The 13,574-nt window shown below is 39.5% G+C and overlaps 1 protein-coding gene across 1 annotated transcript in view; it reads left to right on the top strand.

Annotated features, from left to right (window-relative positions):
* prmt3 (protein arginine methyltransferase 3) overlaps positions 1-13,574 on the top strand; it is a 58,357-nt gene that overhangs the window by 31,265 nt on the left and 13,518 nt on the right. The window contains exons 12-13 of the mRNA XM_053324537.1: positions 3,263-3,450; positions 6,096-6,182. Of these exons, the coding sequence (XP_053180512.1) occupies positions 3,263-3,450; positions 6,096-6,182 (275 nt within the window). The remainder of the gene's footprint in view (positions 1-3,262; positions 3,451-6,095; positions 6,183-13,574) is intronic.

The raw sequence follows: 13,574 nt of genomic DNA, 5'->3' as shown, positions 1-13,574 counted from the left end.
CTATGCCAGATTATTTGAGTAAAACCAATGCTGCATCTGAGTGTTGATTCTCCTAATTCATACTGTACCTGTTCCTATGTTGTGCTAGTGTTGGTTGTAACAGTAGCAGCTGTCTGATGCTGCCTCTGCTAGCTTGCTATCTGCTATTGCTAAGCATTTACTATTTATGCTATTGCTACCATTGAATATTTTACCACTATGGCTAACTGCTTGCCAACTCTACCTTTAATCTAGATAGCTAAATCAGTGATTTAGCAAATTTTAATGTTATAAATGAATACTTTAACACATCTGATATATTGCCATATGCACTGATAATACTGAATAGTGTTATAATTTGGCTACATTCACTCTGTTCTCACTGATAAGGCTGACTTTTTCTCTCTTGAAATCATTATGATGCCATGATCAGGTATATTTGCTATAACTAAAAACTAAACTAATCAGATTTTTTTCAGACTCTCCCTTATGAACAGGTTAAAGCAGCAGTTTTCATGGCTTGTTCATGAATACACTGATCACCATCTGTTTGCATATAAATAAATTATTGCAAATTGCGTTGATCAGCCGATCACAGTGATTTTGTGGTTGAGCAACTAACCTGCTGAGCATTAATTTAACAAGGCTAGAGAGACTGTGCTGGTTGCGTTGTTCATACTGTGCAGCTCACTACATCTGTGTTACAGTTATACTAACGTTAGTCACAGGTGGTTCAATATTCAGTGGGTAAACACCAAATACCCCCTCTCTCCCACCACCATGAGAAGAAATCTCACTCCAAGCTGATTTCTAAGCTCTAGTTTAGGCCCTAGGCCTCAGTCTTGGCTAATGTTACTTCACAGTAGGGATACCAATGGCTTCAAGCATCTCAGCTCTGGCTTAATCACCAAGCAAATTAACCATACAAAGGAATCTATTCAGATGTGAAAACACTCAGAAAAGACATTAAGGCTCATGTTTAATGCTCATTTTAAGACGTGGATAATGTTCATTTAGTAGACTGTTATGTAATGATGTAATCACTGCCCATGCTCAGTCGTCATAGCTTTGAAAAATTTAGCTCGAAGCACAGTTTCAAAGTTATTGACGTGCTTCTATTTTTTGTCATTTTGTCAGTCAGCTAAAAACAAAACTCCTTGAACCTTGTTTGACCACAGAAACAGCAAACTGTATTACAGCAGCAGTCATTTCTCTGAGGTCTTACAGAGACTGTTGTAAACCTCAAAACGTGTCAGCCTTTCCACTTTTTGTGTACTCATTGCTTTTATATCCCATTTTAAGGTCTCATGAAACAGATGTTGGAGCGTCTTTGACAAATATCTCAGTGAAACTGAATATTTGAGCATTTAAGTGGGGATTAAATGAAATCCTTTGCATTTGACTGGGCTGCTAAAAGTTGGAGTGGCTTAGAGTTTAGCGTGATACAGATCTGCAGAAAGAAATTGAGCTACAAAGGACTGTTGGCTTTACGCACACCTCCATCACCTGTTGTTAGATCAGGAGGAGGACGAAGTAGAGATGAACCTCAGCCTCATGGTTTTAGAAATGAACCTCTCTCCATATTCGTCTCTTAGCTCCTACAACCTATGAACAGTGAGCTGCAGTTTTATATGGCTGGTGTCGCTAGCTACACGTCCAAAGTCAAATTTGAATAGAGGAACTTTTGAAAATGAAATCATTCTAAAGGAAGACAAAATACTGGGATTTAGATGTGAAAATACTCTGATGCTGATTTTTTTTTTTTTTTTTAACAAAATAATAAAGGAACTTGTCACAGAGTGCATCAATGTAGCTCAATGACATGTTTTTAGCAGTTTTTGGACAGTAATGGAGGTCTGACACAGCAGAACAACACATATCAGGCTTTGGATACACACACAATACATGTTAGTAGATCAGTTCATTGTTGGTTTGGCTCTCAACATCAGATTTGTTGGCAATAAGTGTTATCCATATCCTTTTTTCTGCAAAGCCTGCTGAGAAAACTGAGGGCTCTTATAGCAACATCAACATATTAAATCTCAGGGTTTTGAAATAAAATGTTCAACAATCTTAGTATAACTTGGTCCAGTTGTCCACATTTGAGTCTCATAATTTACCTGCCTGCTGTATGTACTTACTCTTATATTTGTACTCTATCAATTGGTGTTGTAAATAAGTGCTGTACAGAGAATGAAGTTAGAAAGTAGGACAAAAATCAGGTCATGTTTTGTGCGCACGTGATGGATACAGTCATTACAGCAGCCTCAAGAAATTGATGCAGAGCTCCACACCCACAAGATGTTAAAGACTTCCTGCAATTACATTTGTTGAAAGGGTTGTGTGACATTAAATTTGTTGATATTAAGGATGTCGCAGCACTTAGAATAGACGTGCATGGAAACCAAATTTAGCCGCCCTTTTCCTTTTAGTTATGATTAATGGTCTTTGGTTTCGGGCATAATGTGAAATGATTTACTCACTGCAGATCAGGTAACTTTACAGTAATAGTGTCTTGTTTCTTTTAGGAGTTTTAAGCAACATTTTGGGTTATATAACAGTTTCAAAGACCTTTTTTGGGGGTCTCTCCACTGCTGAGGTGTTTGATGTGTGGGATCTGCCAATAAGGCATACAACATCTAAAATCAAAGGTGTCATTACTCATTTTTTGGACCTTCAATGGCATCTCACAGTCTTCTTCAGTGAATGGGGCTGTCTCCAATGTTGTCAGTCAAAAATGTGCACACATGGCAATTTTATCTTTTGCACTTGACTTCAATGTGGAAAGACACAACTCTCTATATAGCATTTTCGAAATTTCTTTAAAGGCACACTCACACTTGATAAAGATACACAGGCCCTAAAGAGTGGGGCGAATACTTAAACTGTTTCATACTGACTTCTAGGAGTTGTTATGAATACTTGATGCATTATTACACCCAAACAGACATGTCAGCATAACTATCATTTTAAGCATTTTAACCTTTCACATCATAACATGTCACTACTCAAGGAGGACCTTTGTTGGATATGTCCTCCTTGATCTTTCTCTTAACATCCAGTGACACCTGGTCAGTGACCTTCGACCCTATTTCCAGTCAATGCTCTAAGCCATTTTGGTCTGGGGTTCAAAGACAGCTGATCAGTTCAATCAGTCATCTGTCCCGGGGATTTTGCCATTTCACCTTGTGATCTGAATGTCAAGAAAACAACTGCAGTAATCGTGCTGTTGTGCTTAATCAGTCCTTGACTCCCTTTGCTCCTCTCGTTTCTCTCTCCGCAGTCTATCCAGACCTTTGTAACATCAGCCTGGCAGCAGTGGGAGACACACAGAAACACAAAGACCGCATTGCTTTCTGGGATGACGTGTACGGCTTCAACATGGCATGTATGAAGAAGGCGGTGGTACCCGAGGCTGTGGTGGAAGTGCTGAACGCAGACACACTCATCTCTGAACCTACAGTCATACAGGTAAACATGCTTAGAGAATATATATACTGCAACACTCTACAATATCCAGTAATTATTAATGATTTGAAACTGCAATTAGCTGATATGTTAAACCAATATCGTGTCTCTAATATGACAATCACATTAATTTGAGTGACTGTTCTCTATAATTTGGCGTATTATTAGCTGTACTGTGGGGCCTAAACGTGGATTTAAAAAAATAATAAATTAACGATTATGTTTTTCAAGGAAGTAAAATGAATAGGGTTCAATTGCGTTTGTATTTCTGTGTTTTATTAAGTAACACTAACACAAATTTAACTGGCTTAACCCAGTGGGTCAGGGTGAAGTTGTATGAACTCTGTTTAACCATGTGATAAACTGTTTCACTAAGGACTGAGAAAATGTGTATTTCTTGGTAAGAGAACAGGCTTCACAGGGTGTTTACTGGAAATAAGTACAAAATTCTCCTATGCAGTTATCTATGTCATGTGATGTACTGTATAGTTTGACCTCTTCTGGCCTCTTAAAGTCATACAAACACAATCTAGGAAAGCACGATGATATTAACCATTAAAAAATATATTTCAAAAAAACAAAATCAAATGTTTCCCCTAAAGATTCCCTCCAAACCAAATTTGGAGCCACGGCTTCCACCTCCAGCCGCTCCCATGGGGAAAAAGAAAACTATATCAGAAAACTATTGTCGTTCGCGGAGGGGGAGGGGGGTGGTGGTGGAGGGGAAGGGAGTGCGAGGGTGGGACATAGGAGGGAGGAGGGGTTGTTGCTGAGAGTCACTTTAAACTTTGGGCTTTGAGTAGCACTTGATGCTCAAAGAGGACAAACCGATGATATTAACCATTACTAATAAAAAAAACAATAAATAAAAAAGCAAAGATGAAATGATTCCTCAAAAGATTTCCTCCAAACTAAACTTTCAGTGCAGGGTTGTATCTTCAATTTTGTTATCTGTTAGTGTCACAAACTCACCAAATCTCCCAACTCTCTGATTTTTAACAGCTGTATCAGTACCAACATATTGGCAAACCGATATGTCAGTCTGATCCTAATGTTACAGTGTGTGTGTGTGTGTTTTCTTGGCACACACACACACACACACACACACACACACACACACACACACACACACACACACACACACACACACACACACAGACACACACACAGCTACAGCTACAGCTACAGCTACACTATACACAGGAGAAATAGAGTATGTGGGGTCCAAGCTGTTGGGATATAGACAGAGAATGAGAGCAGGGGTTAGCCGCGATGAGAGCGATAGGGCCCTGGAGGTGTTTGTGGTGATGCTGTAGTGCTTCGGTGATTGATATGTCTAATCCTTGTTTAAATTCCTCTTAAGGAAACTTCATTACTCTCAGCTTCCCTGCGGATAGAGCAGTCTCCACACACACATACACACACACACACAAACATTACACAGAGATAAAACAAAAAAACACACACACAAAGTCCCACATTTAAACATAGATACCTCCTCTGAATCTTTCCGTGTCGTAGCGCTCTCTTCCCTCTTGTCTCTCGTACCATCGTGTGTTTCCTCACTGGTTGGCCTGTTTGCTAAGCAGCATGTCCCTCCACCCATCTGTGGATGTGATGAATGAGAGGAGAACTTGATATAATGGAATTTGAATCCTCTAATCGATAGTTTCTCCCCTCCAGTGACAAATAGACAGCCCCTCTGCCCAAATTACATGGACTCTCATCTATTGCCTCCCGTTGATACGATCCAATAACATTCCATTAAGGCTGGCTGCTACTCCGTAAAATTGAGAGCCCTCTCATGGAATTATACATTCCTGCAAAACAGATGGGTTTTTTTTTTCTTCTTCTCTTAAACCAAGATAGGAATGTTCAATTTGAGTAATGTTAAACTTACAATCGTTTTAAGCTGCTTTAAACCTGCCTTATGTAATGTGTTTCATGTTTCGGTTATTTTTCTAAGGGAGTGTGTTTCTCCAAACTGTCTCTTAAAGGTGCAATTCATAATCTGAATGCCTCACCTGCCCAAGATTATACATATTTATTGTGTCAAAGGTTTTGTTAGGCTTTTTTTTCATCAATAGCAAAAACTGAGCCTTAATCCTATAATCTGTCATCTATAATGTTGCGTGCTGGGTATAAATTTAACTCAATCACCAAGTAAATGAGAAAGATGGTTTATAATCATCAGGTTAAGAAGGGAATCCTCTTTAACACATTTAGACTTGTTTTTTTGGAGATATATACACTGATACCAGTTGTCTTCAAGGTGTAAGTTGTTTTTCAGGTGTAACCATTTTCCTAAAGAAAAGACTTAAAGGAAAACTAAAGGGCATTACAACTTGGGTTTTATTTTTTTGAAGCTGTCATCATCAGTTAGGATTTCCATTGTACTCACCAAAGTAGTTGCTGAGATCACATTACCAAAAACAACACAGTCAGATGTAGGGCGCAACCAATTCTGTTTTTTTGGGGCCGATACGGAACAGCGGACCATTTATAAAATTCAAATACTCGAAAAAATGGTCACAACTTTCAGATCCTTTTTTCTCACTGCAGTCAGAAAGTCCAGCCATGTTTGTTTCTTCTTCTGTTGTACATTTGTGAGGTCATGATGATGTGTGTGTGTTTTTGATTCTTTACAGACGATTGACTGTAACAAAGTGTGTCTATCTGAGCTGGAGTTTGCATCAGATTTCTGCTTGAAGATAACAAAATCCACAGAATGCACGGTAAGTTACACACACACACACACATACAGACACTTACGCCATGAGCCACCCATAATATTATTGCTATGGAAAAGTTTGTAAAGTTGATAAATTTTTAGTTTTAGTCTCAAAATTATCTTAAAATGATATTTTTGTTGTTAATTATTTCCAAGTAGAGAATACAATACCTTTGAAGTAATCAATCACTAACTTAATGTTTCATTTTTTATGTTGCTGAGATCTCAAATGAACAAAAAAAGCATTTTGAAGAAAAATCCCATAGTTTTTAAGATCATTTTTTCTAATTTAGTCTTAAACATTAAGGGATACACAAATAAACTTGACTGGAAACAAAAGTTTTCTCATCCACTGTTAGCACCTGTCATTTATCAGAGAAATTGTGTGCGAGGAACGAGGCAGAACAAACAGCAGAGACATCAGTCAGCTCATGTTGATGGATTATGTGTCTGTATTTAAGAGAATGTCTGTCAGTCGGATATTTAATAGAGTTTCCAATCGAATCCGAACACTGAGGCTAATGCGACTTTGAATTACATGTCATATAACATTGTAAATGTTCTCATCGTGCTTGCCCTGTCATTGTCACAAACACCAAAAAACACTTACTCATTCACAACCTACCTCACATTCTTGGAGCATGTGAGTTGCTGTAGGTCATGGGAAGAAAAAATGTCAATCCCGATCATATTTCCACTGAGCCAAAGGGTAGTTCCTGATATTTTAGACAGACATTATGGCCATGTTTACTTGTATAAATGTAGCCATATTTTATTCAAGAGATGCTTTCTTTAAGGGTTTTTTTAGCATGTTTGTGATAAATCTCACCAAGAGTGACCGCATGGCTCTGTTGCTGTGAGACCTTTTTATATGATTTGGGTGTACTGATCCTTTTAAAATGACCTTATTTCATGGTATGACTAAAGAAGGGATAAGGTTTTGCATTTGAGTTTTTCGGAGTTTGTATATGGAGGTTCTGTAGTTCTGTTTGAGGTCCTTCCTTTGCCTCTTCGTCACTCACGAAAGTGGAGGAAACAGTGTTTACATGATTACTACAGGTTCATAATGAATGTGTGGTACCATCTGATAATGGACTACATATTTTATAATCATATGTTCATCCTTTGATAGGTGTGAAAATGGTGTTTTTGGATTGCTCAATTTGTTAAATCAAGATTATTTATTTATTTAGTACAGTTTAATGTTACAGGGACAGTGTACATTATTAAATATTTCTGTAAATGTACCAGTTTAAACATGTTGGCTACTTTTCAACTGCAGTCCCCAGGACAGGCGTAATGACAGCTACAAAAGACACATAAAATATATTAAAACAGGAGCACCAATACTGTACATGCTTCATAAGAACACATGAAATATAATATATTAAAATAAGGGCAATATAGAAACATAAAAACAAAGCACACTTAATCGTGCACACAAATTTACATAATATAATATTATACAAAATTATTAACCTTTAAGATACGTTAAAGGATATCAAATATAACACATTTTTTTACTGGCAAAATGCCAAGTACATCCATGTATCTGTGCGGTAAATCAAAGCAGAACTGTATTAAATCGACTAATTTAGATGAGATTGTCCTTTTTCTTACATCTTTTACATTACACAGCTGTATGTGCACCCAGACTGATATCTGCCAAGCTGCCCAGTACTACTGAAACAATTACCAGTGTCACATCACAACTGTAAGATACACTACTAATAACAAGTGACAAGAAAAAGTGGGCAGATGTGCAGAAAATGTTATAAGTTAGACATCAGCTGTAGTCCTTTCTAGTAAAACCCCTAGAAATGTTAAATTACATGTTTGTACTGCAAATGATAGCCTTATAATTAGATTTTGATTTAAATATTTACATATATACATACATTTGTCATTTGTTTTTTATACTGATAATGTTTAGATATTTAAATAAAAGACAAAAATAGAAAATATGACTCCCACATGGTTAATCTGAAAGCTGTCTGAACCTTTTGAGTTGTGATGTGTAGATCAGCTTGACCAACGACTGCAACACAAAACTAAAGTGTGTGTCCTCAGTGAGGGTCAGCTAAAGGCACCAAAGCATGGAAAATGGTTTATGAGTCTATTTGGTGAGGGCGCTGGCAGCCACCATCAACCCCCCCCCCCCTCTTAGGCCCCTCCACCCACCCACCTACCTCCCCTGAACTTCCTCCTGTGTCTCAGCCACATTGCTCTCCAAGGAACCAGCAGCCACCTGCCGACTACAGAGCAGCCTCAATACTGCAGCCCTGAGAAGTGATCTGTCTGTAGTAAAAAGATAAATAAATAAATAAATCCCATTGTGTTGGAGCAGCTTTGTGTTGTGCTGCAGTGTTACTGCGCTGTCTGGTGTATTGGTTTAATGGTTAATCAATAGGTGGTTATTATCTGGCCTGTGCTCCTTGGGTAGGCTGGTGGATTTAATGGGATTTGTAAACATCCTCTCATTTTTTCCTGTCTCTCCCTGCTCTGTAATTGAAAACATTCAGTTTCTATTTCTAGGATGTAAGTCTAGTCATGTTCAGGGGAATGCTGCAGTAAAGCAGATGATGGGATCATATAAGAAGGTGTCATTTTTCCCAGGTTGCCCAACTACTTTTTTTTACCTGCTTTCTTTCTCCTATTTCATGCTTCTCATCACATCATTATTTGGTAAGCACGATATGCCAGACTGTACACGTGTCTTGGTATCTCATGTACAGTATGAGATTCATCATTCAGGCATGCTATCACACTCGTCTTATCCAGGGGTTTCTGTTTTCTTTTTTATAATGCTGGTATTCTGTGTAGATGGTACTACTACAGAGTCTACAATTTAGCCACTCACCTTCCAGCTTCCAGTCTGCTTGTCTCAGGATTTACAGATGCATTATTGACCTGCAGGAGTCGTGTGTTGTTACCATAAAGATACTGATCTGTAGTCAGTATTGGCTGCAGCTCCTTGGTAGTAGTTAAGGTTAGGATGTGTGAAGGGTAAACCGCTCCTGGACCAGTGCTCGGGGATTGGTGAGGGAGAGCTGCTGCGCCTGCCGTCCTGTGATGGAGCGCCTGCTTTTGTTCTCCTGTCGACAGTCCATTCATCAGCTCAGGCTGCCTAACCTTGCATTAAATGAACAGCACAACCCCTGCGTCTGCGCCGTTCACGCACAAGACAAATCCTCTCACTCTCGCTTTTTTTAACCCTCCTTTTTCTTACCTCCTTTTTTTTCTTTATATATATCTCACATGCTTTGCGCCTTGTATACAGCGTGCCTGCTTTTACAAACTGCAAAGTCACATAAAGGATAGTAGCAGGTTTATTGTCAAGTAGGTTTTCATTTGCGTTTTTGTTGGCTTTTTATGGTGCATAACTATCAAAATTGACAAAGTAGGAAAAAAACAGTCATAAAAAAATGAAGAATGACTGTATATTTGCTGAAACTTGAATCTAAATAGTTCTCAGGACATCTCTATCTTTGCCTTTTCTCACTTTAGCCCCCACAAATCTCCTCTAGTCGTGATCCATTTACTTGAACTGGAGAACAGGGAGCAAAAAAATCTCTCATCCTTTTCCTAAAGGCAGAAAATGATGTACGCTGATAGCGTGGCAGGACAGGAGAGAATAAGTTTCTGTGTGTAATTAATTTTAACACTGCTGTCTCACTGCTGCTGACGTAGCTACTGTAGCGCTACAGAGGGGAAAAAACGTCCCCGCAATCCATCTCTCACCTGCTTTCCATCATATTTAAATTGTGTGTGTGAGTGTGTGAGTGTGTGAGGGGGGACGGGCATGGCCTTCTGGACTTGACAGGGCAGGCACTCGTCAAACTTCAAGGACGATTTTCATCACATTAGCAGGAGAATTGTTAATGGAAAAATCCACTCTCTCTTCAATGTGGAAGTTCATAGCATTTTTAAACTGAGGTATCAGCTGACTGTCAACAAGAATGGTTTCAGCAGACTATTTCCTCTGACGGATTATCAGCAAATGTTCAGCAAAGTGATTTATGTCAACATCCTTGATATTACTGTAGGTTTGAAATCTAATTGCAAAGGTAAGGCCCATCTTTTGATAAGTGGGTTAGGCTGGAGGCTGAGGTGGTGAAGTTACTGTCTACCACAACACCAGAGATTGAGGTTTAACTCCTGATATCAACAACATGGGAAGCATAACATAAGTACTACTTCTAGGAGATGAACCCAGAACCCTGAAGTTGTAAAAATCATCCAGTTACAGTAGAAGATATGACGATTTCTTCTAAATATATAGTTAGGGTTTTCTAGGATTTTCCAGCATCTAGTGGCAACAAGAGGAACTGCAGCTTCAGAAACTTGACAAGAGGAGCAGCAGCTGAAAAGCCTTTAGCATTTGTGCCAGTTTTTTAAATGAAAAACCACAACAGAGGAGACATAGACCAATGTCCACACACACACAAGCAGCAGCAGCAATAAAAGACCAGATGCCCTGCAGCTACAAGATGTATGTCTTTTGAGCGAGGGGTGAAATTTTTCTCAACTAAAAACAACCTCACTCTTTCGTTATCATCCAACATGAGCCTAATGTATCAATTTCAGGCTTGTTGGGGTGTTGTTTGGAGACACTGTGGGAAATGTGGGCCGTCACTGAGAGGGATAATGGTTAGAGAAAAGATTATATACACGACTTCATAGTAGACGCCTCCAAGAATGCATTGCACCACAGACTAAGAATATATAACAGTATAAGCACATATGAGGGCTGCTCTTCTTCACAGTGCTGTTCTTTTCGTCCATTATGATTGTTAGAAGTTATTCACCACCTATGTTCGTGAGAATTGGAACAATGAGACTCCAGCAAGAACCTTTTATTGGTCGAGGAGTGCCAGCCCCCTACTACTTTCCAAAAAAACCTAAATTCAATGGAAATGATCTCAGACACAGGTCAATGAGCTCAACACTTGAAAGTAAACCAGGGGAGTAGTTCTCTAGAAATCCATATTGCTGTTATAGCAAACTATATATTGTAGCGGCTGCAGGGTCATTCGTCACAACTAGAGTCACTCGTTATCGCTAGAGTGTCATTTTATTTTTGCAAATTGGAAACTTACTGACACAACCTATTTTCTTGGGTTTGCTAATGTTTGGCTTGCCTTCAAATATGCAAAATTGAATGCAGATCACTGCCTCGCTCGCACTAATCAAAACAAACTAGACTGTACTTACAAACCATGAAAGGAATTCAACTTTCTGTGTCTACTTTCGGGAACACTCAAAGACTCAGATAAGAAGGAAGTTTTTAGCTCCTTGCCTTAATGTCAGAGTAATTCCTAAAGTTAGAATGACTAATAGTAATTATTAGGGGGAAAAAGAGAGGCTGACAAATACTGGAATTACTGGAAAAGATGTAAATAGGTGAAAGGGGATATTTCATGCACGTTTCCAGGTCTATGTTTATATTTTGGGGCTCTACTGCAATATCTGTGCATGATTTGCAGTTCAAAAAAGTCTTATATATCTCATACTGGTCCTTTGAGCAGCCCCTCAGTTCAGCGTCTGTCTGAAACAGGCCGTTTTAACTCCTGTCTCTTTAAGCCCCTCCCCCTCCTGAAGAGCCCACTCTGTTCTGATTGGCCAGATTTAGGAAGTTGCCCTTCAATAGACCTTCTCCAGTTCTGGAGGCTACGTGAACAGACAGTAGCAGGATTTCACTGCTTTTTCATGTTCTTTACTCGAAATGGAAATCCTCAATCTGATGTCATCTCGAGGAGAAAATCGGAGGAGAAAACTGATGTGTTCACAGCAGTTTTGGCACTTTGAGCATGTTTAACATAGACATCTGACTTTATAACTTTATATACTGTATAAAAATAACAAAATCACAAAAAAGCATTTTATGTCCCGTTTAACACCACCAATTTTCATGTCCACTATCGTCTTCTCTACTGTCTCCAAATTCTTTTAATTCCTTGAGATCTGCTGAACAAAGCTCAGCGATGCAGCTCACCAGACAGCTTTGCACAGCTTGAATCAGGACCTTCACCGACTGTTACAGTACAGTTGTTTGTGTGTTTGTGTGAGAGGCATCGTGAGCGAGGCACCCCGGCTGGAGGGAAGGCTGTAGCCGAGGCCGATTCACGCTCCACCTCACTGTAGCGGCAGCAGTCGGGCAGAGAGACAGAGGAGGTGGAGGGAGGGAATTCACACCAATCCACCCGTGAGGTGGTCGTGCTTGAAGCCTCCACGCCTGGATAAACCCCATCAAAAGCGCATTAGCCCCCTCTCCTTTCCCTCCCAGCACCCTTCCCTCTCCCAGCCCTTAACCCCCCCCTCCTTCCTGCGTCCCCCCACCCCACCGTTGTATAATAGTATCTGGTCGGGCCACGCGGCTCGCTGACACACAGCCGGGCGAAAGGGGAGCGATGATGAATTGCTCCCTGTTGGTGTTATCCATGATGATAATTATTAATTTTCCCCCCCGCTCTTCCCAGAGAATGGGGGCCGGAGAGCTGCAGTGTTGCGGAGCCTCCTCCGTGGGCCATCAGGAAGCCCACTGTCATCACTTATCACAGACAGAGCCGGGGCCCAAGGCTAAACGCTGATGAAAATAAAAAGCGTTCATTCTGATTTGTCCTGTTTTTGGTGTGTGTGGGTGTGTGTATGTGTCTCTATATCTTAAGTTTACCCTTTCTTTTCCTTGTCATTTCTTCTCTCTCTCTCTTGCTCTCTTTCTCCCTCTCTTTTTTTCTTTTTTAACCCTTCCTCCCTCACAAATGCCATAATCTGTAGGAGATAGATTACAAAGGGTTGTTAAAATTAGCATAAATTAGTGGAACTTTTGAACGTAGGGATGTGAGGATATAAAGTTTTTAACTGCAAGGTTTCTTCTCATCCTCACATTAAATAAAGCTCAAGAGGACAACATTAATTTCTCATCACTTTATGGGGTGTGAAAGTTCCTCATTGTGCTGAATTTGGACAATTATAACCAACTCTGCATCTTTTTGGAGCTTTTTAGATTCATTTAGCTCACTAGTTTTGGTTTTCCAACATTTTTACTGAATGGTTCAGTCTCTCATCAACCCTGTTTACAGCAGTATTGGGCAGCTGCACTACCTTCCCAACACCAAACAGCAAACTAAGTTGGTGACTAGGAGAGGAAAGTCTAGTAGCCAAAGAACCATATATTTTTCTCAGGTATTTGTCACAAGTTCTTCTAGCTGTGATATGGTGGAGGTTTTATATCTTTTATATCTTTCAGGTAGTTCTGATTGCCTCAGAATGGCCAAAAATGAGTTAATACAGCACCAAACTAAGTTGGTGACTAGATGAAAAAGTCTAGCAGCCAAAAACAAGATATTATACTCAGGTGTTGTAAAATGGTGAAGGTTTTATATCTTTCCACTAG

This window comes from Scomber japonicus, chromosome 1 (genome assembly GCF_027409825.1).
Source record: "Scomber japonicus isolate fScoJap1 chromosome 1, fScoJap1.pri, whole genome shotgun sequence".
NCBI lineage: Eukaryota > Metazoa > Chordata > Actinopteri > Scombriformes > Scombridae > Scomber > Scomber japonicus.
Note: the sequence above shows the minus strand (reverse complement) of the source record. Positions and strands in the feature narration are given on the sequence as shown.